The sequence below is a fragment of the Marmota flaviventris genome, chromosome 2 (assembly GCF_047511675.1).
Source record: "Marmota flaviventris isolate mMarFla1 chromosome 2, mMarFla1.hap1, whole genome shotgun sequence".
NCBI classification, from domain to species: Eukaryota; Metazoa; Chordata; class Mammalia; order Rodentia; family Sciuridae; genus Marmota; species Marmota flaviventris.
Window position 1 is genome coordinate 110,018,853 of NC_092499.1, and position 26,560 is coordinate 110,045,412.

The 26,560-nt window shown below is 33.7% G+C and overlaps 1 protein-coding gene and 1 pseudogene across 5 annotated transcripts in view; one reads left to right on the plus strand and one right to left on the minus strand.

Moving 5' to 3' along the window:
- Herc1 (HECT and RLD domain containing E3 ubiquitin protein ligase family member 1) overlaps positions 1-26,560 on the minus strand; it is a 192,285-nt gene that overhangs the window by 101,205 nt on the left and 64,520 nt on the right. For all 5 annotated transcript variants that reach the window (XM_071608367.1, XM_071608369.1, XM_071608368.1 and 2 more), the window contains exons 9-19: positions 24,661-24,805; positions 24,389-24,560; positions 22,538-22,672; positions 21,726-21,891; positions 12,482-12,607; positions 11,000-11,221; positions 9,910-10,062; positions 9,444-9,576; positions 4,569-4,760; positions 2,494-2,715; positions 486-659 (exon numbers count right to left, since the gene is read on the minus strand). In XM_071608367.1, the coding sequence (XP_071464468.1) occupies positions 486-659; positions 2,494-2,715; positions 4,569-4,760; positions 9,444-9,576; positions 9,910-10,062; positions 11,000-11,221; positions 12,482-12,607; positions 21,726-21,891; positions 22,538-22,672; positions 24,389-24,560; positions 24,661-24,805 (1,840 nt within the window). The remainder of the gene's footprint in view (positions 1-485; positions 660-2,493; positions 2,716-4,568; positions 4,761-9,443; positions 9,577-9,909; positions 10,063-10,999; positions 11,222-12,481; positions 12,608-21,725; positions 21,892-22,537; positions 22,673-24,388; positions 24,561-24,660; positions 24,806-26,560) is intronic.
- Positions 5,587-6,560, plus strand: LOC114083216 (transcription initiation factor TFIID subunit 9-like; annotated as a pseudogene).

The following is a 26,560-nucleotide window of genomic DNA, read 5'->3' on the forward strand; positions in this document are numbered from 1 at the left end:
GGGAAAATACCCATTAAACAGACTCCATTTAAACATCATAGAATAGTAAAATGATTTATCACATAAATTTAGTTTTTACATAGAGCATTTCCTTTAAGTGGAATACATATATATAAAAAAAACCACCTAGGGTGTTTTCCACAAAGGTCAAAAGAAACTCTTTAAAAATGCTATGTATATGGGGCTGGGGATGTGGCTCAAGCGGTAACACACTCGCCTGGCATGCGCGGGGCGCTGGGTTCCATCCTCAGCACCACATAAAAATAAAATAAAGATGTTGTGTCTACCAAAAACTGAAAAATAAATATTAAAAAAATTATCTCTCTCTCTTGTCTCTCTCTCTTCTCTCTCTTTAAAAAAAATGCTATGTATAAAATGTCTTTTCCTATGAAAAAGTAACATGGTGAGTCCTATAAATATTGCATATATGTTAGTCAGTGATCTAAGTCAACAACATATTTACTTCCTTATTGTCTTTATTTTACCTTTGCTAACAGCATAATCCTGCATGCTGATCCAAAGGCTTCGGGCAGGCTCTTTAGAACAACCCAATGCTAAGTCTACGTAGACAGCAATTTCAGGACGCAATTTGTAATCAAAAGGCTTCTGTTCTTCATTTCCTGAAAGAGCTACTTCTAATAGGCAACTCATACATTTATCTAAAAAAAAAAATTATATATATATATTTAAAGTTACCAATTTTAAACCTCATAAACTTTGCTGCTACAAATAAACTCTTGCCACATTTACTTAATGCATATATGAAATTATATACTTCAAATCATTTTAAGTAGATGCTACCAGGTAAAGTCATTCAATGTTTTTCAGTTTGAGGTAGCATCACCCTACTTACTACCTCTAGAAGAGTGTGGCATTCAGGGAAGAGTTCTGGCACTTTGGCAGACAAAGGTCAGGGATACAAAATGTCCTATATGTGCAGCACAGACCTGTATAACATAAAACTCTCTTGTTCAAAATGGAATGGTATCCTCTGTGAGAAACATGGGAACATAGGACAAGAGACAAGACTGAATTTTTTTTTCTTTTTTGCTAGACTTAAAGGAAAATTATCAGTTAAAAATCATCTAAGAAAGGTCAAAGATACCATGAACAATTTTTCAATAGGCAATCATATTTGTACAGATGGTTCCTAACTTTTCAATGCAACATCTGGCATTCAGAATTCATCTATTTTAAAAACACACAAAACGATGCTCTAAATGATGGTAAGGTTTTTTGGCAAGTCCCAAAAGTCAATTTAACCCATAATACAATAGAATTATTAAATATTTATAATTTTATGATAATACTTTTTCCTTTACATAAGTATTTAAACAAGAACATTTTAATAATTTCATGATTTTTAATTTAAAAAATAACATTAAAATTGATTTCATATTTAAGTCCACTTAACTGAATAAAGGAAATATAACAGAAATATGAAGAAGGAAGAGATATACTTTTTTTCCCTCAGGAGATCATTTGGGACTATCAGAATGGTAAACATTGAGAGCAATGAAACTCTTCATTGTGTTAAATATCACTTGAACAACACATGATTTTACTTTTTTAATTAAAATATATCATAAACACCAGTCTAGTATTCATCAACCATTAACTTTCTGGTTCATAAATGAAATGATGAATACACACTCTTATTAGGAAAAAAGGAAATTCTTTAACTGCTTCCCTCAATCTTATTCTTCATATTTGCAATTCCCAAAGGAGAATCTTTCTCTCATTTTGTCTTAGATTTCTTTCTTTTCTTTTCTCCTCCCTCCTTTATTCTCTCCCTTCCCATTTTCCCTTCCACAATTCCTCTCCCTTTCTTCAGACTTTCCTTTGTGAACACTCTCGAGTTTCTCTTATCAAGAAACAAGTTTTAGATCTAATAAGACTATATAGATTAATATAACTCATTATTTAATAGATTCAAAATCAGAGGTCCAGAAAGATTAAAGGACTAAGCTTACATAAAACAAGTAGATCATCTGTTGGAGTACTGGATAAGTCCTATCATAGAGAAGTGGGAGATGAGGCAGGAAAGGAAAACCCATAGATATTACAAATGGAGAGAGAAAAGACTGCGACACACATCTGAGGGGTGTTTGAAAAAATGGGCAATGGTTAAGTCACAACAGGTACTCCTTCAGTACTTTACATTCTATGAGGTAGTTTACAACCCCTAAGCTTCAGAACAAAATAAATCAAGCATTTTCTCTATTTTTATGAGTTAAATACCTTGCTCAAAATGAGTAAAAAAGATAACAGAGTAGGACCAGACCCACATTTTCTTAGTTCAGGGGGCTCTTTTCACTATACCATACTGCAAGATAAAATTGTTTTCTTCTGTGGGCTCCAAGTTACAGTCTCAGACAGCTGCTAACACTGCAACTCTATATCAGTTTTCTATTTCACAAACTCAAAATAAGAGAAATGTCTAATAGAGGTACAAAAAGAACACATTTTAAAAATCGCAGAGAAGCACATTACCTAACTGAGGTGTGTCCATTTCCACACCATCACTGAAAAGTGGTGTTTTCATCCAATATGCAGTATCTTGTTCCTCCGGAGACACGGGGGAGCCCTGAAGCATGCCACCAAGACACCGCCCAATTAGGAGAGCAATTGTCCTTTCCAGATCAACAAGCCATACCCAAGACTGAGCTGGCTGAGGTAAGGGCACACCAGCAGGGTCAATTACTTCCGGCCCTCCTACAGACAAAATCATTAGTAATTGTGTCTTTATCTGGCATATTTAAGATTTAGAAGCTTTCTCATGGTATTTTATACTATAATAAGATAATGAGGCAAAATAATTTCATAATGAAAACATATATTATAATACTTTCTATATATTTTTCTGGTATACCAGGCTAATTTAAAATGCATTCAGAGAAGTTGTATTATTAAATAAAATATTCTGCTGGGTATGTAACTCAGCAGTAGAATACTTGTCTAGCATGCACATGGCCCTGGGTTCATTTCCTGATGCAGAAAAAAAAATTTTTTTTAAACTTTCTAAAATAAAATTTTCTTTCATAAAGACACTGATTTTAAGATAAACATTAAAATGGCCTATCACAAAATTATTCTATGTATTCTGTTCTTATTCTCCAGATCAAATTTTTATCATTCCTAGTTCCTCTTTGGGCACCTTACTCTAAAATCAAAATAAGAGTAGATCCATTAAAGTGACAGAACTATTTAATGCTTTCAGGACTTGAATTCAGAATTATTTTGTACTAAGATGCACACCCATGCTTTTTCTCACTGCATATTTTGTTTCTGTTTTGTTTTATTTTTAGTACTGGGAATTAAGCTCCAGGGTTCTTTACCACTGAGTTACATCACCTGCCCTTTTTATTTTTTATTTTGAGACAGGGTCTCACTAAATTGCTGAGGCTGGCCTCAAACTTGCAATCCTCCTGTCTCAGCCTTCTGAGTCACTGGGATTACAGGCATGCATCACTGCACCCAACTGTACATTTATTTTTTGTTTTATAACTTGATTTTGTTTATTTTTTATGTGGTGCTGAGGCTCAAACCCAATGCCTCACATGTGGTAGGCAAACGCTCCACCACTGAGCCACAACCCCAGCCCTGTACATTTGTTTTTAAAAGTTCTTCAGTTAAAAAAAAAAGGAAGAAGACACTTAAAATTAAGAAGATATAGTGATATAAAGAAAAACAGAAATCAAAAAATCCAAAACACAGTTATTTGAAAAGACAAGGCTGAGAGTGGTATTACACCTCCAAAATCCCAGATACTTGAGAGGCTGACAAGAAAGATTCCAAGTTCGAGAACAGCTTGGGCAACTTAACAAGACTTGGTCTCAAAATAATTTATTTTTAAAAAGGGTTGGTGATGTAGCTCCGTGCTAAAACATCTATGGGTTCAATTCCCAGTTTTTCCCAGCCCACATAAAAAAAATGAATTAAAATGCCATATCTAAAATCAAAATATTATTTCCTACAAAGTACCCAAAAAGAAAAGCACTGAAAGATGGGTTCTCAATTTCTATTCTTTACATTCAATCAGCTCTCTATATGTCCAAACAAAATCTGTCAAACAGATTTAAAATGAAAAACCTTTGTTTTAAGAAATGAAACTTTTTAGTTGAATCTACTATATTGATTAATCTAATAATATACTTATTTCAAATTTTATAAATTATATATTGATTACAATATACAAAAATCTATTGACTACATTATTTTAAGTACCTCTAAGGAAAAAATGGTGCTGAATAAATTATAACAATGCTTTCCTATCATGCATTGTAAGGTGCATCTCAATTTCAACTATGTCAAATTTTGAAGGAAAAGAAGTCTTAGAACCAATACTCAAGCCTGATGATCATAAAGATACTTTTTGTAACTCTCATATACTAGCAACTTTTTTGGTTGCTTTATGTCAGTTCTCATTTTAGACTCTAAAGTCTTAGAAGATAATCTTATACCTATGATTACACTAAAAATCCAAGTGTCAAGACTTTAAATGATGTATGCAAGAGGATCAACTTTTCTGAGAAGTATTATTTAACCTCTTAACTACCTTTACTTACCATGAAGAGGCCACTGTAGCTCTTGGTCTTCTAAAAGAGCAGCAGCTGGCAGAAGTCTATTAAGACAATCAAGTGGTGGCAAAAGATCAAGGAGGTAACTCAATAAAGGACGAGCCACTGACACCGGGAGTAACAGCAGGGAATTAACAATCTGACAAAGCATGCTGCCTGCAGCTGAGACGTATATCACATCTATGAGGGCAAAATGCAATGTCAATTAATTATTTCAAATAAACTTAAAAGGAAAAAAAGAACCTAAGAAATATTACTTTAGTTTGGAACAGGGTAGACTAATTCAATAACTCTTTGCTGAACACCCACCTGGTAGCTGGTATCACACTAGAATTTACTAACATTCAAAAACATTTTGTAAGATAGCATACATACCTTCCATACCAACAAATTCAAAGGATTAAAACTGCTTTCCTTAAAATGCATTATGAATTTCTCACTCACTAATTTATCCTCATTTTAAAATTTACTCAAATATTTATTGAGAACCATCTGGGGATGTAGCTCAGTGGTACGGTGCTTGCCTAGCATGGGTCAATCCCTGGGTTCAATTCCTAGTACTGGAAAGAAAAATGTATGGAGTACCAACAAGACCAGACACTGGTCTAAGTAAAGGGGAAACAGCCATTACCAAAGCTGTCAAAATTCTTGCCTTGTGGTGATTACATTCTAGTGATAGAGATTTTTTATTTATTTTAAACCAAATTTGCTTTTTAAAATTAAGACCATCTTAAAACATGTCTTTTAATTATGGATATTTATTTTAAATCAAATTTGTTTCAATATTTCATTGCATTTGAAACTAGAAGGAACATTCAGATATGACATCAGTTTGAACACATTAAATTTTAGATCACAGTGATGATTATGTTGATTTTGAACACTGTGTTCATCAGTATACTAGAAGTTGGAAAAACCACAATAGGCAAAAAAACTTGCATTCAGATCAGGACTAAAGTACATTAATGTGGTTGATTTAGCTCAAGAAGCTTGATCACCAGGTATCATGGAATCAGGCAAGATGGCTTCTCCAACAAACATGCCAAAAAATGCACAGATGATGACACAAATCCTAAAGGATATGGGGATTACAGAAGAGGCAAGAGCTATTAATCTGGTGTTGGAGTCTGCCTTTTGATATGTGACCACAATTCCAGATGATGCTAAAACTTGTTCAAGCCATGCTAAGAAAGCTACAGTTGAGCTGGATATAATGGTGCATGCCTGTAATCCCAGCGGCTCAGGAGGCTGAGGCAGAAGGATTGCGAATTCAAAGCCAGCCTCAAAAAAAGTGAGGTGCTAAGCAACTCAGTGAAACCCTATCTCCAAATAAAATACAAAATAGGGCTGTTGTGTGGCTCAGTGGTCAAGTGCCCCAGAGTTCAATCCCTGGTACCAAAAAAAAAGAAAGAAAGAAAGCTACGGTTGATGCAGATGATGTGCAGAATGGCAATCTAGTGTTGAGCTCACCAGTCTCTTACATTTCCTTCCTCAAGAGATATTTTATTAGATATTGTAAGACAAAGAAACCAAACTCCTTTGCTATTGACCAAGCCACAGACAGGTTCTAGACTGTCTAGACTGTCAATCTGATAGATATTGTTCAACAGCTTCAAACTATAGGCTCAAGTCTATACAAATCAAGACATCTATTTAGCAGGAATAACAGTTCCACAGCTAATATCAGATTAAATACTCCCACACTAGGCACATCAAACCCACAAACCATGTCTGTTTCAATTAAAGATTCCAATATCTCTTACAGGGCAAAGGTTTGCAATAAAGATGGTTGCCTCACAGTTCTCTGCTGAAAGATCATCAATTCTTACAAAATCAGCAATTCAGAATGTTCTTATTAATTCATCATTACTTGGGTCCAAAAACACTCTTATTCCCACTAATCTGGTATCATCACAAAATACTGCCAATGAATCATCAAACGCATTGAAAACAAAACATAATAAAGACGATGATGACTAAGTTAATTTGTAATCTAGCCTTGATGCATATAACATGCATACCTGACTCCAGTGTACTGAAATTAAACAAGTATTTCAAATTGTGTTTTAGAAGCTTAAATAGTATTTAATGAGTAGATATAATCACTATACTTTGCAGTTGAAATGTTGGATTTTCTTATTTTTTTAAAAATATTTACTTTTTAGGTGTAGATGGACACAACACAATGCCTTTATTTTTATGTGGTGCTGAGGATTGAACTTGGGTCCCGCCCATACTAGGCGAGTACTCTACCGCTGAGCCACAATCCCAGCCCCTTGGATTTTCTTTAATAGAACTAGTAATGGTTTTCATCCGACTTTATGTATAAAAATAAATTTTTTCATTATCAAGTTGAAAAAAATTAAAATAAGTTTCAGATGCTTGTGGAACAGACAAATGGAGGTACCTAATAAGCAGTAATTTGAGTTTCTCAGTTTGTTTCTTTCTTTATCATCAGGAAAACATCAGAGTTTATTTGGTTAAGGTCATACATACTAAATTATTAGTTGTATTTTGGACAAGCAAGAAAAAATACAGGTAGGCAACAAGATAAAGGCTTTAGTGCTCATGAAAGGAGTTTTTAGCTAGATACAGATATGGGATTCATTAACATACATATTATGGTTAAAAACATTACTTAGATTAGACAAGTCTATTCAGGAAGAAAAAACGAGCTTAAAACAGAATTCAGAGGATCCTCAACATTAACAGTCATGTCCAATGAAGAGGCCTACAAGAACCCACAGAAAAACAATGGTCAGAGACATGGGAAAAGACAGACCAGTGACTACAAAGTAGGCCACAGAAGAAAGCATTTCAAATAGGAAAAAGGAACAATGGCAAATGCTGAAGAAAGAGAAATAGTAGATAAAAGCATTTCACTTTATGCATTTAAAACTAATGTTTCTGAGTTTATAGCATCCAATGTCTTTAAATTAAGCCCCTGCCTTGCCAATTAGAATTTCTTAAGAACAATCAGTGCTACCATTACCCCTAAACCAAGATCAAAAGGATAGCTTTTCAATGTTTTTATTAGTACATTATAGTTATACATAATAGTTGGGTTCACTTTGATATAATCATAAATACATATAACATAGTTTGCTGCTTCTCAATTCCTAGTACTTCTCCTTTTTCTCTCCTCCTCCCTCTGTTTGATCTCCTTCCTCTACTTCTGAATTTCCTTCTATTTATTTTTTAATTGGTAGATTATAGTTATACACAAAAGTGGAATTCATTGTGATATATTCATATATGCATGTAAGTTGGTCATTTTCATTACACAGTTGGTCCCCCTTACCAACCCCTCCTCTATTCCCCTGGGTCCCCATCCCCTACTGTTTCCCTTTTTATATCCATGATATCTCCCCCTCTTTTTTCCCCTTATTTCTCTCTAGCTGGAGAGAAACATGAACAGAGAAAACATGCAGCCCTTGACTTTCTAAATCTGGCTTATTTTTCTTAGCATGATATTCTCAAGTTCCATCCATTTACCAGCAAATAACATAATTTCATTCTTCTTTATAGCTGAGTAAAACTTCATCATATATATACCACAGTTTCTTTATCCATTCATTCTTTGATGGATACCTAGGATGGTTCCACAACTTGGCTATTATGAATTGTGATTAAACACTGGTTTGCATGGATTACAACAGTATACTGATTACAGTTCTATTGAATAAATGCCAAGGAGTGAGATATCAGGGTCATAAATATGGTGGTTCCTTCTTAGCCTTTTGAGGAATCTCCATATTCTTTCCATAGTGGTTATACTAACTTGCAGTCCCAACAAAAAAACAACAACATGGTATTAGCATAAAAATAGACAAGAAGACCAAAGGAATAGAAATCACACAGACAAATCCACATAGGTACAGCAATCTGGTCTTTGACAAAGGCATCAAAAACATACATTGGAGAAAAGATGGGTTTTTTAAAACAAATGGTGCTGGGGAAACTGGATATCCATATGTAGAAGAATGAAATTAGATCCCTCTCTCTCTGCCACAAAAGTAACTCAAACTGGATCAAAGACCTAGAAATTAGACCAGAAACACTACAACTACTAGAAGAAAACATAGCATCAACACTCCAAAAGGCAACAACTTCCTTAAGAAGACTCTAAAGGCAAGAATCAACAAGTGGGGCGGCTTCAAATTAAAAAGCTTCTGCACAGCAAAGGGCATAAAGAGAGAACCTACAAAATGGGAAAAAGTCTACCAGTTACTCTTCTGACAAGGAATTAATATTCAGAATATATAAAGAAGTTAAAAAACTTACCACCACCAAAAAAAAAAAAAAAATCCAAGTATCCCAGACAATAAATGGGCAAATGATCTAAACAGACATTTCTCAAAAGAAAAAATACAAATAGCCAACAAATACATGAAAAAATGTCCAACATCCTGAGAAGCCAGGGAAATGCAAATCAAAACTATATTGAGGGGCTATATATTGTAGCTCAGTGATAGAGCGCTTGCCTGGCACATTTGAGGCACTGGGTTCAATCCTCAGCACAATAAATAAATAAATGAATGAATGAATGAATAAAAGTATTATGTTCATCTACAACTAAAAAAATAAACTACACTGATATTTCATCTCACTCCAGTTATAATGGCAACCATCAAGAATACAAATAACAATAACTGCTGACAAGGATGTGGGGGTGGTAGACATACACATTGTTGGTGGGAATGCATATTAATACAAAAGGATCTTTAACAGAAAGAAGTTTCAAGGTCATTCCTCTTCCACTCACAGGCTTCAGGCCCTCTTAAGGCTTTAGAAAGACTATCCAGTCTTCCTTTTTAACCACCTTAACCACCAATTAAATGTGAAATTCAATACTAAACTTACCTCTTAACTTATCTCCAACACTGCCATTCCAAGGACTTTCTTTGAGCAAATTTGCAGAACGTGAATAAATATCTGTGGCATGAGGCAACAAGAGCTGAAGATGTTTATGAAGCAATGCCACACTGCTTGAGTTCTGAGGAGAAAGAAGTTCCTAATTACTACTTTGAAGGATTTAAGTACAGTTTGGTGCAATGGCAGAATAATAATATTATTCTGTAATCCCAGAAACTTGGGAAGCTAAAGCAGGAAGATCGTAAGTTTGAGGCCAGTACCAGCAACTTAGCAAGACCCTGTCTCAAACTAAAAATGGCTGGGGATGTGGCTCAGTGGTAAAGCACCCCTGGGTTCAATCCCCATTACCAGAAAGAAAGACAGATTCAAAAATTACAAAAATATTATGGCATAACCAAATATCTGAGTTTCAAGGTCCCTGATGGATCACCATAAAAGGCAAAGAATCATGTACCTCACTGATGTTATTAATATGGCAAAATGCCAACAGCTGTTTCTGTAACGAACACAGCAGTTCATGAAGATGAGCAGGCTGACTGTTCTCTGATGATGATGTTCCAAGTAGAAATTTATCACTATTCTTTTCTAGCTCTCCAAATGCTTGATCCTAAAATGACAAAAAATGAAGATTATTTTAAAAATTTGAAAATCAAAGTGATGCCCTACCACAAATGATTCTAATTTAATAAGTCATTGTCTACTTTTTCCCATTACCAATGTTTAAATCTTTGTTGTAATCCTTATGCTATTAGCTATTAGATAGTAAAATTCATCAAACAATTTCAATTTGTTTTTCCATTAAAAAAAAACAAGTAATACATGCTTCACTACAGAAATTTTGAAAATGGAAAACAGTACAACTAAAACAAGGTAGATTTTATTTTCACATGTTGTGGATTTCTAACATAATTCTTAATTAAATTTTTTTCTAATTATAAAGGAAATAAGTGAACTAGAGACATAAAAATTAAATAAAATGTATGATTCTAGATACTGAACTAGAGAGAAATTGCTATAATGGATTATAATAGCCTTATTATTATAGAGATTATGATGGTCTGAAGAAATGGACTAGAAAAAAATGGAAAGATTTAAGAAACACCACAGGTAAGAATTAACAGTTTCATAATACAGGGAAAGCTATGGGGCCCACTATTTACTCTCCAACTGACTAGACTATTAGTCAGAACCAAATGCACTGTTTAATTTAAGATTTTATCTGAGTAAGGTTAATCCCTTGCTCATTATTATTTTTTTAAAAATTTTTTGTCTATTTTTATCTGTTTATTCTTCTTAATTAATAAGAAAAAAGTTTGGTAAGATTCTACTATAAATCTCTTTATAATTGTCAATTACGTATCATTTGGCTCCCACAGTATTTTAGAAAACCTGACACCCATGTTTCCCTCTTTGGGGAGGTGGGATTAAAGTTTCATTTACATGAATTCATGAACTGTTGAGTTTAAATGTCAAAATATCTTGACTTGAAAAGACTCTTATCCCTTTATTCTTTTTTTAATTACTATAATGAAAAAGTAACTTACTGTATAAAATCCTAAATTTCTTAAGAGGGTCTTCATCAAAATTTCAGCCAAATGGGTATCTGGATGGCAGCTCTGAGTGCCATAAGACTGATCTGACAGGTTTCCATAGCTAGTACACACAGAAGAGAGGTCAGCAGCATCAGAGGGTGAACTATAGCCAAGTAAGGAGGCTACATGGGTATGATCTTGCAAACTTGTCAAAATGATATCCAGTTGCATTCTCTAAAGAACAATGAAATAGGAACACATAATTAGCCTGAGATGCATTAGAATTTTTTTTTTTAAAAGGATCCTGGGAGAGGGTGGGGATGTGGCTCAAGTGGTAACGCGCTCGCCTAGCACGCGTGAGGCACTGGGTTCGATTCTCAGCACCACATAAAAATAAAATAAAGATATTGTGTTCATCTAAAACTAAAAAATAAATATTTTTTTAAAAAAAAGGATCCTAGAAGAAATGAAACTATACCAATCATGCTAACTAATCCACCTAATAGCCCAGATAAATAGTAATCTTCATGAAGTGTACAGTTATAAGAAAAATTAACTAATTAATACCATTCATGAAAATGCAACTTACGGATTTTTATTTAATTCTTCATTATAAAACCTAAAACTGTAAGCTAACATGGAATACTGTGCATAAATACTATATGTAGATAGGAGTAGGAAATGCCAACAAATAAGTATGTTACTCTACAGAATTACCAATGATAACTACTTATTCTGTTGTTTAAAATAAATCACTTGAAATCTAAACCAATGCAAACTACTCATTGGAAAGCATAACCATATGGATATTATTTTTTTAAATTTTTTTATTTGTTTTAATTAGTTACACATGACAGTACAATGACTGCATGACCAATGTGATTCTGCAACCTGTACACTCAGAAAAATGAGAAATTATATCCCATCTGATTCAAATGTATGATATGTCAAGGCCACATGGATATTATATTATCAGTTTTTACCACTTTGCTCCTCAAATCTGTACTTCTACAACTGATTCTTCTACTCGATTCAACAAAATATGCTTACTTTAATGCACTTAAGATAATAAAAATGAAAAGAATAAGCATATTCATATCTCAAAATAATTTTTCTTTATATCATCTTTTACCTTTTAGACAAATAATTTCAAACAACATTCTGGGCTTAGAACCAATAGTAGTAGCACATGTCCTGGATTTCAATTCAGCATACTACCAAAAAAACCAAAGGATCTTGGGCTTGATACCATAATCGACATTGAAAAAACTGGTCATTATTTTAATAATTAGCCCAATAATTTAATGAATTATCACCTGTTTCACCTGAAGTCACTAACAGCTGAGAATTCTTCCAATAAATAACATTAAATAACTAGGATTTTGCAATATCTATCAAGTTCTACTCCATGAACACATTGCAGTTGATTAGCTTTTTTTTCCTCTCAATTATTTGTGATATTACTAGTTTACACAGATCGATGCAAAGGCTTACCTGTCCTTTAGATAAGCTTTCCCATCTATCGGGTCCTTGGGGTAAAAGAGAATGAAGTAATTCCATCCGTTCTCGTAAGGGAGGTAACAACATGGTTGCTCCCACTGACAGAGTCTCAATTACCACCTGATATCAAAAAAGAAAAGTAGACTGATTGGGCCGATTTTTTATTTTTTTAAAAAAAAAACACATGAAAAGTGAGTCCATTGACTATCGGGATCATAAGAAAGTAGCATGTGCAGAAAGCAAGCAAGCAAGTCCTTCATTAGATATCTTTAAGAAGTATAGAACATAAATTTTTGATTTGCTACTAAATAGTTAACCGTCACCCAACCATTATTTAGTGTTGATCTGACAGTGCTGGGCCTAGTAAGAAGTTGTGCAAAGTGGCCCTGCTTTCATGAGTATACAGTCTAATGCGGGGGGGGGGGGGGGGGGGGGGGGGCTGAAAAAGTAATTAAAATCATGAGTCACATGGCACACACCTATTATCTGAGCAGCCCAGGAGGCTGAGGCAGGAAGATCATGAGTTCAAGGTCAGCCTCATCAATTTAATATAAAGGTCCTAACCAACTCAATGAAAGATTGTCTCTAAAAAAATATTTTTTAAGAAATCGCTGGAAATGTGGCTCAGTGGTTAAGCATCCCTGGGTTCAATCCTTAGTACTGCCCCCCTACCAAAATCATAAGTCACATAAACAGAAAAAAAAAAAGAATGACAATTAGTATGGCCCATAGGCTCATGGAAGGTCCTTCTAAGGATTAAGTATTTAAGAGATGGAGAGTTAGCAGGACTTAGCAAGATAAAGGTCCAGGTAGTGTGAACAAAATAAGGAATAACAAGCTGTATTATCTTAGACCTCAAAACTTCTTAGGGTTATTAAATATTAATTTTTTATTGACCTGTGCAGTTTTATTTTTTATTTGTTCTTTTTTAGATATACATGATAGTACAGTATATTTTGACATATTATACAACCATGGAGTATAAATTATTCTAATTAGGATCCCATACTTGTGGTTGTACATGTCATGTACTTGTCACGTATTCATATATGAACATGGGGAAGCTATGCCTGATTCATTCTACTGTTTCTCCTATTCCCATCCTCCTTCTCTTCCCTTCCTCCCCCTTTGTCTAATCCAATGAACTTCTATTCCCCCACCCCCACCCCTTATTGTGTGTCAGCATCCACATATCAGAGAGAAAATTCGGTCTTTGGTTTTTTGGGATTGGCTTATTTCACCTAGCACAAAAGTCTCCAGATCCATCCATTTACTGGTAAAAGTCATAAAGTCATTCTTCTTTATGGCTGAATAATATTCCATTGTGTATATACACCACATTTTCTTTATCCACTCATATGTGGAAGGGCACCTAGGTTGGTTCCTTAGTTCAGCTATTATGAATTGAGCTGCTACAAACATTGATGTGGCCGCTATAGTATGCTGATTTTAAGTCCTCATATACTGAGGAGCGGAATAACTGGGTCAAATGATGCTTCCTTTCCAGGTTTTCAGAGGAATCTCCATATTGTTTTCTAAAGTGGTTGCACAAATTTGCAGTCCAACCAGCAATATACGAGTATACCTTTTCCCCAACATCCTTGCCAACATTTATTGTTACCTGTGTTCTTCATAATTGCCATTCTGATTGGAGTGAGATGGAATTTCAGTGTAGTTTTAATTTTCATTTCTTTAATTGCCAGAGATTTTTGAACATTTTCTTATATCTTTGTTGACTATCCGTATTTCTTCTTTTATGAAGTGTCTGTTTCATTTCTTTGCCCATATATTGGCTGGGTTATTTGTTTTTTTGGTATTCTTTTTTTAATTACTATTTTTTAAAATTTATATATGATAGCAGAATGCATTATAATTCATATTACACATATAGAGTACAAGTGTTCATATCTCTGGTTGCATACAAAGCATATTCATACTAATTCGTGTCTTCATACATGTACTTTGGATAATGAGGTCCATCTCATTCCACCATCATTTCTAACCCCATGCCCTCTCACTTACCCTCCAACCCCTCTGCCCTAACTAGAGTTCATTTATTCCTCCCTTGTTCCCCCCCCCTACTCCACTATAAATCAGCCTCTTTATATCACAGGTAACATTTGGCATTTGTATTTTGGGGATTGGCTAACTTCCCTTAGCATTATCTTCTCCAAACCCATCTATTTACCTGCAAATGCCATGATTTTATTCTCTTTTATTGCTAAGTAAAATTCCATTGTGTAAATATGCCACATTTTTTTTATCCATTCATCCACTGAAGGGCATCTAGGTTGGCTCCACAGTTTAGCTATTGTGAATTGTGCTGCTATAAACACTGATGTGGCTGTATCCCTGTAGTATGCAGTTTTTAAGTCCTTTGGCATAGTCCAAGAAAGGGATAGCTGGGTCAAATGGTGGTTCCACTCCCAGTTTTCCAAGGAATCTCCATACTGCTTTCCATATTGGCTGCACCAATTTGTAGTCCCACCAACCAATGTATGAGTGTACCTTTTTCCCCCACATCCTCGCCAACACTTATTGCTGTCTGTCTTCATAATAGCTCCCATTCTGACTGGAGTGAGATGATATCTTAGAGTAGTTTTGATTTGCATTTCTCTGATCACTAGAGAAGATGAGCATTTTTTCATATATTTGTTGATTGATTGTATATCCTCTTCTGAGAAGTGTCTGTTCAGGTCCTTGGCCCATTTATTGATTGGGTTATTTGTTTTTTTGGTGCTTAGCTTTTTGAGTTTTTTATATAACCTAGAGATTAGTGTTCTATCTGATGTGTGAGGGATAAAAAATTTGCTCCAAGGATGTAGGCTCTCTGTTCACCTCACAGATTGTTTATTTTGCTGAGAAGAAACTATGATAAATCTCAATACAATGTTGGGAGTGGTGACCCAACCATCTCAAAATAAAATATAAAAACTTGCCTAGCATATGCCAAGCCCTGAGTTTAATCCCCAATACCATATAGATACATACAAAAAGCCTCAACAGAAGAGTTAGAATACAAGACTAAATTCAAGGAAAATGAGAAAAATGAAAAACAGGAAAGAAAATACAAGAGAATTAAGAGAACTGATGATCCAGGAGGTCCAGTATCTCAGTAATAAAACAATTCTAGAGAAGAAAACAGTAAAGGGGAAATCAACAAAAAAGATAATATCTTAAAACTGAAGACTATGAGTTTCCTATCTAAAGGACCCATCCAAATACCTACCCACAAGGTATAAAGTCAGACCCATATCAGTTCTTATCACTTTGAAATGTGAGAACAACAAGGACAAGTAGAACTTGCTATAACATCCAGAGGGGAAAAACTAACTTACATAATTAAGAAACAATTTGAACAGCACTGATTTCCTAAGTAACAACACTTAAAGCTAGAATAAAACTAAGCTATGTCTTCACAATTTTTATAGGAATTTGATTTCTAATTTAGAATTTGACTAAACTATTTATAAATATTTTCTATTCTCATATTTAAGTGTGAGAATATTCTTAATATATTTTCTTATTGGCCATCTTTCAGAAGCTCATGATGGATACAGAAATTCAGCAGAAGCTACCTTACTCAAATGATCATGGTCAACATGGCCAGTAAAAAGAGCTATCAATATGAAGCCATGTGATGATGTACCAAGGACACACCATTTCAGTGGTATTCTTGCCAAAAATTAAAAAAAAAAAAAATTCAATCATAAGAAGACACAGAGAAATATCCAACAAAATAACTGGCCAGTAGTCATGAAGTACCAAGATCAAGAAAGACTAGAAGGCTATCTTTTCCTCTGGAGATGGCCCATGTTCTCCCTTGAGTGTGAATTCCTTGCTTTACCCCAAAACCATCTATCTTTTGAGACTGCCCCCATTGTCCCTTGAATATGTGTCTACTTTCCTAAATAAACCTCTGTCTCTGTTTCTGGAAGAAAAGAAAGACAAGAAAAGACTGAAAAATTGTTATAAGAAGCTAAGGAGAAACAACAATTAAATGCAATATGGGATCCCAGAAAAGATTCTACAATCACAAGAACATTAGTAGAAAACAAATGTAATTTCTAACAAGCTCTTTAGTTAATTGTTATTCAACCAGTACTAATTTCTTGGTTTTGATAATTTTACTATGGCTATGTAAAAAATATTAGGCAAAGTTGGATAAGATAATGTATACATAAACCATTACTTATGCAACTTTTTCTTAAGTCTACAATTGGTTCAAATAAAAAGTTAGGGCTAGGGATATGATTCAGCAGTAATGTACTTGCTAGCAAGCACGAGGTCCGAGGTTCAATTCAAAGCACAAATAAATAAATAAATACAAAATTAAAAGCTAAAAAAGAAAGAAATTCAGAGAGGGACCAAGGAAAAAGGTGGGAAAGCACACAAGAAAGAGCAGTTAACAGTAGTTGTTGCAAACAGATAAATTGTTAGAAGTTTCAAGGATAAGAAAAGACGAAAAGAAATAAGCCATAATCATAACAACCCTGTACACATCCTGGGACTCTAAGTACTCTCTAAGTACTCTCCAAGGATAGAGTAGCTGTCAAGGAGATTAAAGGAATAAAAATTTAATTTTACTTTTTTAAGTCTATTTTTCCTTATTTTACTCCAGAACTTTTAACCTTTAATCTATGCTAGCCCATTTCTGATAAATATTAAATTGTCATAGATCCTATCTATCAACTCTTCCCACCCTTATTTCAGAGAATATATTCTTCTAGTTGAAAAATCATGATTTTAATTTTCCTGAATTTAACAAATTGAATTATAATCCCTGTGTCATAAAATTCAGTGGCTTTTACTATATCCACAGAATTATGCACCGATCACTATCTAATTTTGGAACATTTTTATCATTCCAAAAAGAAACTCTGCCACTCTCTTCTTCCCCAAGCCCCTGACAACCAGTAACCTACTTTCTTTTTCTATAGATTTGCTTACTCTTCAAATTTCTTATTTATGGAATCATACTGACATGTAGACTATTGTGTCTTGCTTATTTCACTTAGCATGTTTATAAGATCCAGTCATGTAGCATATATCACAGTTCTTCATTCTGTTTGTTTTTACAATTTTTAATATTTTATAAGTTTTACAATATTTTTTAACAGAATAATAGATCTGGATTCCAAATTCTAACTTTCCAAAATATAAAGCATTACACTTCTATATTTTTTGTCCTTTTTAGATACATAACAGAGTATAATTTGACTTATTTATACAAACATGGAGTACCTCTTATTCTAATTAGGATCTCAGTCTTGTGGTGGTACATGACATAGAGATTCACTATGGTATATTCATATATGTACATAGAAAAGCTGTTTCAGAGGGGCTGGGGCTGGGGCTGAGGCTCAGCAGTAGAGCACTTGCCTGGCATGTGTGAGGCACTGGGTTCAATTCTCAGCACCACATGTAAATAAATAAAATAAAAGTCTATCAACAACTAAAAAATATTAAAAAAGAAAAAGAAAAGTTATGTCAGAATCATTCCACTGTCTTTCCTATTCCTCCCCACCTTCCTTTCATTCCCCTTTGTCTATTCATTCTGTTTTATGGTGGAACCATAGTATTACATTGTATAAACACACCACCTTTTGTTCACCCATTTTGATAGACACATGTATTGTTCCAACTTTTTGGCTACCATGAATAATGCTTCTGTGAGATTTGCATAAGAGTATTTGTGTGGATAAAGTTTTTAATTCTCTTGGGTACAGACCTTGTAGTGGAATCACTGGATCATATGGTTACTTTATGTTTAACTAGTTAAGGAACTATTTAACTGTTTTCCAAAGCAATGGCATGGTTTTCTATCCCCATCAGCAACATACAAAGGTTCTAATTTCGTTACCACCCAACCATTTACTATTTTTGGTCTTTTTGGTTCAAGTTATTTAATGGGTATAAAGAGTATCTAACTGCGGTTTTCATTACATTTTATTTATAACTAATGATGTTGAATAGTTTTTCATGTGTTTATTGGCAATTTATATATTTTATCTGAAAACATTTCTAAGATTCTTTGCTCATTTTTTAAAAAATATTTATTTTTTTAGTTGTAGTTGGACACAATACCTTTTTTTATTTATTAATTTTTATGTGGCGCCGAGGATTGAACCCAGGGCTTCACACGTGTGAGGTAAGCACTCTACTGCTAAGCCACAACCCCAGCCCCTATGCATTGTTTTTATATGGAAATACAACTGATTTTTGTATGTTGATCTTATATCCTGCAACCTTACTGAACTCATTTATGAGCCCTAGTAGGTTATAGTTTTTTTGTTTGTTGTTTCTTTTTAAACAGGGTCTTACTATGTTGCCCAGGCTAGCCTAGATCTCAGGATTCTCCCATCTCAGCCTCCCAGGCATGAGAACATGTACCTTTACAACTGGCCTCATATTTTGTTTTGTTGTGTAGTTCTTGGATTTTTAACATCCAAATCATGTCATCTACAAATATCTTCACTACCTATTTTCCAATCTAGATATCTCTTTTCTTTCTTGCATAAATTGCCCTGACTGACATAGAAATGTCAAGAGTGGAAACCACTGTCTTGTTCCTGATCTTAAGGGGAAACATTCAAGTGAGAGCATGAGCCAAAGATATGACAGGCAGTTAGGGCAGGGACCTCAATAAGTGGCAGATTCCATGTTTCTTGCAGCTTCTGGTCATTAACTTCATTGGAGTATGTGCCAGAATCCTCAGTCACACCCTGAGCTACACCCTGAGCCAATCCCTGAGAAGTGGCTATGATCAACATCCTGTTTGGATTAGGAACCCCTGAACACCAAGTGTCTCATCCTGATTGGATCTAGAAACTCCCCTCCCTAACGTCATTAGCTAATACTCCAAGCAAAACCATATAAATCTCTAGACAGTAGCAACTCAGCAGTAACCCTCTTTTGGAACTCCTCCCCAGCGGGAGCTTTGCTTCCTTTCTGGTTTCTTAAATAAATTTTATTACTTTACTCTCATACTCCCTTCAGTTTAGCTACTCAGCAGTAACCCTCTTTTGGAACTCCTCCCCAGTGGGAGCTTTGCTTCCTTTCTGGTTTCTTAAATAAATTTTATTACTTTACTCTCATACTCCCTTCCGTTTCAGGAGACAAAGAACATACAGATCTCTGTGTCTCTCAAGTCTTTCTCCACTGAGATGATATTAGCTGTGAATTTTTCCTAGACACTCTTTATCACATTAAGAATTCCCTTATATAACATAATCATTCTTACATGAAAAAATATCTCTCTGGTTGTAATGTGGAAAACAGGTTAAAGACAACATAGGCAATATATAGAAAGTTTACAAGGGGTGTACCCCTGAGTATTCAATGGTACATTTATGAGTTTATCCTGAAAAAGTCATCAGATAAGAATAAAAAGTCTGGGAGACATTGATTGAAAATTTACAAGAGGAGTGATATTAGGAAAGATTCACTTTCTCCTTCAAAATATTTTATTTTGAATGATTTGTTTTATAATAGGCATGTAATGCTTAAAATCTCAAAAAACAATACAGCAATTTCATTTCTGAAAAAAGAAGGTTTCCTTCTACTCCTATTTTGTTGCATGTTTTTATAATGAAGGATGTCGAGCTTTGTTACATGTTTTTTCTCCATCTGCTGAAATAATCACAATTTTATTCTTTATTAATATGATGCATTATTTTGACTGATTTTCATAGTTTGAACCAACCTAGAATTTCTGGGGTATGTCCCACTTGGTCATGGTATATAATCTTTCAGATAAATTGCTGGATTTAATATGCTAGTAGTTTGTTGAGGATTTGCACACCTATATTTATAATGGATTTTGGTCCAGAGTTTTCATTCTTTCAAAATCTTAGAATATATTTGAAAAATATTTCTTCTTCTTTTGAAGTGTTTGTGAAGTATTGGTGTTAAACCCAAAAATATTTAGTGAATTCATAGTGAAGTCATTTGGTCTTGAGCTTTTCTTCACAGAATTTTTATAATATTATTATTGCAAATTTAATCTCTTATTATAGGTCCATTCAGATTTTTCATTTCTTTTTCAGTTTTTTATTTTTAAGTTGGTTTAGTAATTTGTGTTTTTCTAGAAATCTGTCCTTTTCATCTAGGTTATCTAATTGTTGATATATAGTTGTTCACAGTATCTCCTTATAACCCCTTGTATATCTGTAAAGTTAGTAGTAATGTCTTTTCTTTTATTCCTGATTTTAGTACCTGAAGTCCCTCTCTTTTTGCTTGGTTGGTCTAGCAAGAAATTTGTCAATTTTTTAATCTTTGCGAAGAACCAACATTTAATTTCACTGATTTAATTCTCAACTGCTTTCCTATCCTTTATTTCTTTAATTTCACTCCAATTTATATTATTTATTTTTTTAACTTTCTCTGGGTTTATTTGCTTATACTTCTAATTTCTTCAGATAAAATATTAAATTATTGACTTGAGATATGAACTACTTTTAAACAGGCATATATGGTTATAATTTTTTTTCCTTAAGTACAGTTCTAGCTAAATTCTGTAAGTTTTGGTATATTATGGTTTTATTTTCATTTAATTCAAAGTATTTTCTAATTTTCCTCATGATCTTTTCTTTGACCCATTGATTACACAGGAATATATTGCTTAAAAATTACTGTGCATTCTATCCTTACTGGCCAGAGTTTATTTTTATTTTTCATATTTTCAATTATAAAAATGTTTTTTTTCAGTTTCCCAAAATTAATACTATAACATAATACCAAATAAGCTTTTTCAGACCATCTCTCTTTATGTATAATCACTGTTGTATCCCTTTATTCCTCCTTAAGCCAACCTTTATCACAGCTCTTACTGGGGCCCTATTAGATGACACAGTCCACTTATTCAGCTATCAATATTGAATAAGTCATGCCTAGGCACTAAAATATAAAAATAAATAAATAAAAGTGGGTCCTTACCCTCAGAAATTCAGCTTGTGTGAACATGCTTATCAATAGGCAACTATAATACAATGAGATACAAGGAGAAACTCAAACTTGTGGGAGAGAAAAGACTGAATGGTTTCTCAGAGATGGCACCTGCCCTGTGTTAAAAGGATGAGTTAATCAAAATATCTACTCCCATCATGAAAATCAGAGGGAAAAAAATCATGCAATTGAAGTTGTCCATTGTACAGTTGAATATATCATATACCTAGAATTTAAAAAAAAAAAAAAAAAAGTGGCTTGAGTTACAGATTCACAAGTCCTAATCTCTTACCTCTTGGATTTCATCTGGAACAGTTGAATCCATCAGTCTGAAGAGCAAATTTCGAAGTGGACCTGCTTGCCTCCCAAGAATGCTGGTAGCTACCCCTCCCGCAAGTGCAAGAGCAAGGTGATTAGAAAGCAGCTTCAGGCACAGCTTGAGGAAATTGTGGTGTTCCCTGAAACCAAATAAACTGCTATAAATGTTTGGAACCTAAAAATGCATGTGATATCCAATTCAGGTAACATTTCTTCTCTTCCAAAATTTTATCAACTTGCTGAGCATAGTGGCTCATGCCTGTAATCACAGCCACTTGGGAGGCTGAGATAGGATGATCACAAGTTCAAAACCAGCCTCAGCAGCTTAGCAAGGCCCTAAGCAAATAAGCAAGACCTGATTTTAAGTAAAATATTAAAAAAGGTTAGTGGTTACATACCCATGGGTTCAATCCCTAATACCCTTCCTCCAAGAAAAGTCATGACCAACAGAAACTTTTCTAAACTATTTTTAGTTGTACATGGATACAATACCTTTATTTTATTTTATTTATTTATTTTTTATGTGGTGCTGAGGATTCAACCTGGTGCCTCACACATGCAAGGCAAGCACTCTACCACTGAGCTACAACCCCAGCCCCGCAAGAGAAATTTTAAAAATACGTTTTGTGAAATTATGGATAACCTTTAAAACCTAGAAGTTATTAAGAATAAGTTTATCTCTTTCCTAGCTTATAAAGAAGTTTCATATAATTTATGGAAAAACAAGGAAGTCACATTTCAAAATATAACACACAAACATAAAATACATAGCTATTTATAACATACCTTGATGAAGGGAAAGGAAGAGGAGGAATCTCACTGTTTATTTTATCACAGTATCTCTCAAGAAATGAACGCAGGTGTGAGAAGGTACTCTCTTCAAGATCTACACAATAAGGTCGATGCCATGCAACAACTTGTCTATACAGAAGCATAAGAAAATCATGAATGAACTTCAAAAGGAAATTTCCATACAAGATTAAAAAAACAAAACATAGTAAGGCTGAGAGATTTCAATAAGATACACAGAAAACCTTCTGTGCATTCTAATCTTACTGGCCAGAGTTTATTTTTATTTTCTGTTTTGTAATATGAAATTGGCTTTTTTAAGTTCCCCAAAATTAATACTAAAAAACCCTTCATTTTAACAACTGAGAAAAAACAAGAATTTACTGTCTTTAAAAAGAAAATACAACTATGTGTTCTGAACATTTGGATACACATTCATCTGAAAGTAGAGGGCTGAGTCACATGATCTATTAAATTCTGGTTCTAGCATCTATAAAATATATATTTCACTTAAGAAAAAGTAGCCTGATTTTATAAAGTGATATACTAAGATCTATTAAAAGAAAAACTCCTGAAGCCTCTTGTGAAGATTTGCAAGATTGTGGGAAACAACTACATAAATATAAAATGGGAAGCTGCAGATTTAATATTAATAGCAAGTTATTTATATTTAACTTTTTTGGCTTTTGTTTTGAAACTGTAGATTTAATATTAATAGCAAGTTATTTATATTTAACTTTTTTGGCTTTTGTTTTGAAACTGTAGATTTAATATTAATAGCAAGTTATTTATATTTAATTTTTTTAGTCATAAATATTTTAATTGATTAGAATATCATAATAAATGCCCTCTAAATCAAAGGTCTAGAATACAAATATAATATATTCTAAGTTGTAAGTCATTTCATATGCAGCCACAAGTATCTGATACAACATAAATGTCCCTTAAAACTCAATCTTCTACTAATGACTAAAAGTCACCAATCAATTTAAAAGATATGGTTATCACTTAGGAAAAAGCTAAATTTCTGCAAAAAATACCTTCCTTAACTTAAAAGTATTGCCACTGTTTGGATGAGGGTGGATGGATTCCCCCCCCCCAAAAAAAAAACAATCAGATAAAGGCACTAAAGATAAACAACTGTTTTAAACCCAGAGCCTAGTTCTGATCTTACTATTTAACTTCCTCTTGATATGACAACATTTAATTTTTAAAAATCATTATCTAGGGATAGAGATGAAATTCAAAATGCTTAGAAGACAATTAAATTAGCTGGGTGCAGTGGTGATACCTTTAAGCCTGATGACAGGGAACCCCACAAGTTTGAGGCCAACTTTGGCAACTTAATAAGACCTGTCTCAAAATAAAAAAGCAAAAAGGGCTGGATGTTGCTCAGTAATAGAGGACTCCTGGATTCAATCCCAAGTAGGGGGCAGGAGGACAAAAAGAAGAAAACAATTCAATTAAGAAACTATCTTGGGGCTGGGGATGTGGCTCAAGCGGTAGCACGCTTGCCTGGCATGTGTGCGGCCCGGTTCGATCCTCAGCACCACATACAAACAAAGATGTTGAGTCTGCCGAGAAGTAAAAAATAAATATTAAAAATTCTCTCTCTCTCTCTAAAAAAAAAAAAAAGAAAGAAAGAAAGAAACTATCTTAAATATAGGGTATAACTTCTTGCTTAAAAAACATATGTAATCTCTATATTCAAATGAAATCTAGATGTCATTTCCAAACCAATACTAGAAATGTCAGAAGGACATTTTATAAATAAAATACAGTTATTTCTGTTTTTACTGGTGTTTCTACTGTTATAAAAACAAGAATTTTTAAACAAAAGCATCTTACCTGTCTCTAGGGAGAGCAGTCCATGCCAGGCTATGTGATGTTCCAGCTGAGATCTGCTGAATAGCTATGCCATCTAAGCCACTCACTTTCTTTGGTTTAGTAATAGGACCTGTGGAATTTCCTTGGCCACACTGTCCCATTGAGTTATTGCCCCAGGCATAAACTTCATTATCTAAAAACAAAACAAAGTACAAAAGAAAATTCAAACTTAAATGTAATATATTTAAGAAAGATAATTACTAATATTATTTCTTTAAAACAAATGAATTTACCATGAGAAAGAGCCAAACAATGACTGTCTCCAATAGAAATGTCAACTATTCTTGTGGCAGCCAGTTCTTCAATAAGCTTGGGTCTCAAAGCAGTAGCTTCTGAAGAACCACAACCTAGACAAGCCCCACAGCCCCAAGCATAGACCTGAAAAAACAGAAATACACTACATTTAAGTTCTGGAGACAATTAGTCTGTAGTTTAAATTGTTTAGTAATAAATGTCATATATCAAACAAGAGTATATTTGATACTATATAATAACTTTCAGTTACTAGAGTAATATTTACTATTTTGATCATTTTAAAGATGGTCACAGTGATCACTGTACAGGTGGACACGCAGAGCCAGGCTGAAAAAAAAAAAATTGGTCATAGAAAAAAATGAAAAGATCTGAAAGATTCTGTTAAACCTACTACTGATTGGCTTGTATTTTGTTATATTTACCTAATCGTAGCAACTTTGGAAATACTACCTTAAAACATCTCCTTTACATGCTTCTACTCTGCAGATGAGACCAAGATTAGACCAAGGTGTGATAATATATGGATTAATCATAAATGTTCAGAATTTAGTTTAAAAACTACCTTACCTTGCTGTTACGATAATTTGAATTTTTTAAAAGGATAACATTTGAAGCAGTAGTTGACATAGTTCCCTCTGAACATCTTCATTTTCATTAATTAATACCAAAATAATTACTGACTATTTAAAACCTCTGGACAAACAAAGGGTTGCATAAGAAAGAAGATGATGAAATGATGACTGCCAATTCCCAAAATGAATAAAATTAAAACAATCAGCAAACTGAATATTTTTTTTCTTCAATGGGTTTTAACAAGATCACATAGACTCTACTCTTTATGCCATGGAGTTTGGGTTTTGTTTTTATTTTTATCTTACAATTATTTTAAGAAAGACTGCTGCTAAGAGTTAGTTAAGCCTCTTCAACAACAACAACAACAACAAAAAACATATTTACACTAGTTGCCAAAGAACTTACTGAAGACAATTACAGAATGCAACAAAATTCCAATAAAGTTAAGAGATTAGGATTTCTAAAGATAAGGAAGGTGAAGTAATATATAATCAAAATCATCACTGAAAATCTAGGGTTGGGATTGTAGCTCAGTAGAGTGCTTGCCTAGCATTGTGAGGCACTGGGTTTGATTTTCAGCACCATAAATAAATAAATAAATAAAAATTCATTGACTACTAAAAAAAATTTTTTTAAAGAAAATCTAAATCACTCACAAAGTATAATATAGTATAGAAATTTAGTAAAGGCCCTCAGTTGAAATTCTCTTGTCATGTTCCTTCAGTTGAGCACCAAATTAAGAATACTTATCTTATATTTAGGGATCAGATTATTCTATACAAAAAATATACACCCTATCTTTAAATATAAAATTATACTTAGTATAATGGTAAGTTATCACTGAAGAGTCCTGAGGGGACTGACACAGAGTGAGGGAAAAGCAAATGCTGATCCTCACCTCATGCTCAACAAGTATAATTGTAAAAAGAACTGCTCTTAACATTTAAAAGAATTTCTATCTCTTTCACTTTTTTCTAAACATAACTTAATGTACACATGATACAACTATTCTATATAGCAAATAATTTGAAGTTCCTCAGAATTCAATGTAATGGATTTCCTGCTTATGATTTACCACCAACCAACAGGCAAATGATCCTCAATAGTTTATACAAAATTTCAATTCAAATAATCATCTTACATGATCATTTGTAGGCAAGAGAGACATTATTTTCCCTCACATAAAGAAGCAGATAGGGATTGGATTGAGCCTCAGTGGTAGAGCATTTGCCTAGAATGTGTGAGGCACTGGGTTCAATTCTCAGCAGCGCATATAAATAAAGTCCACTGACAACTAAGAGAATA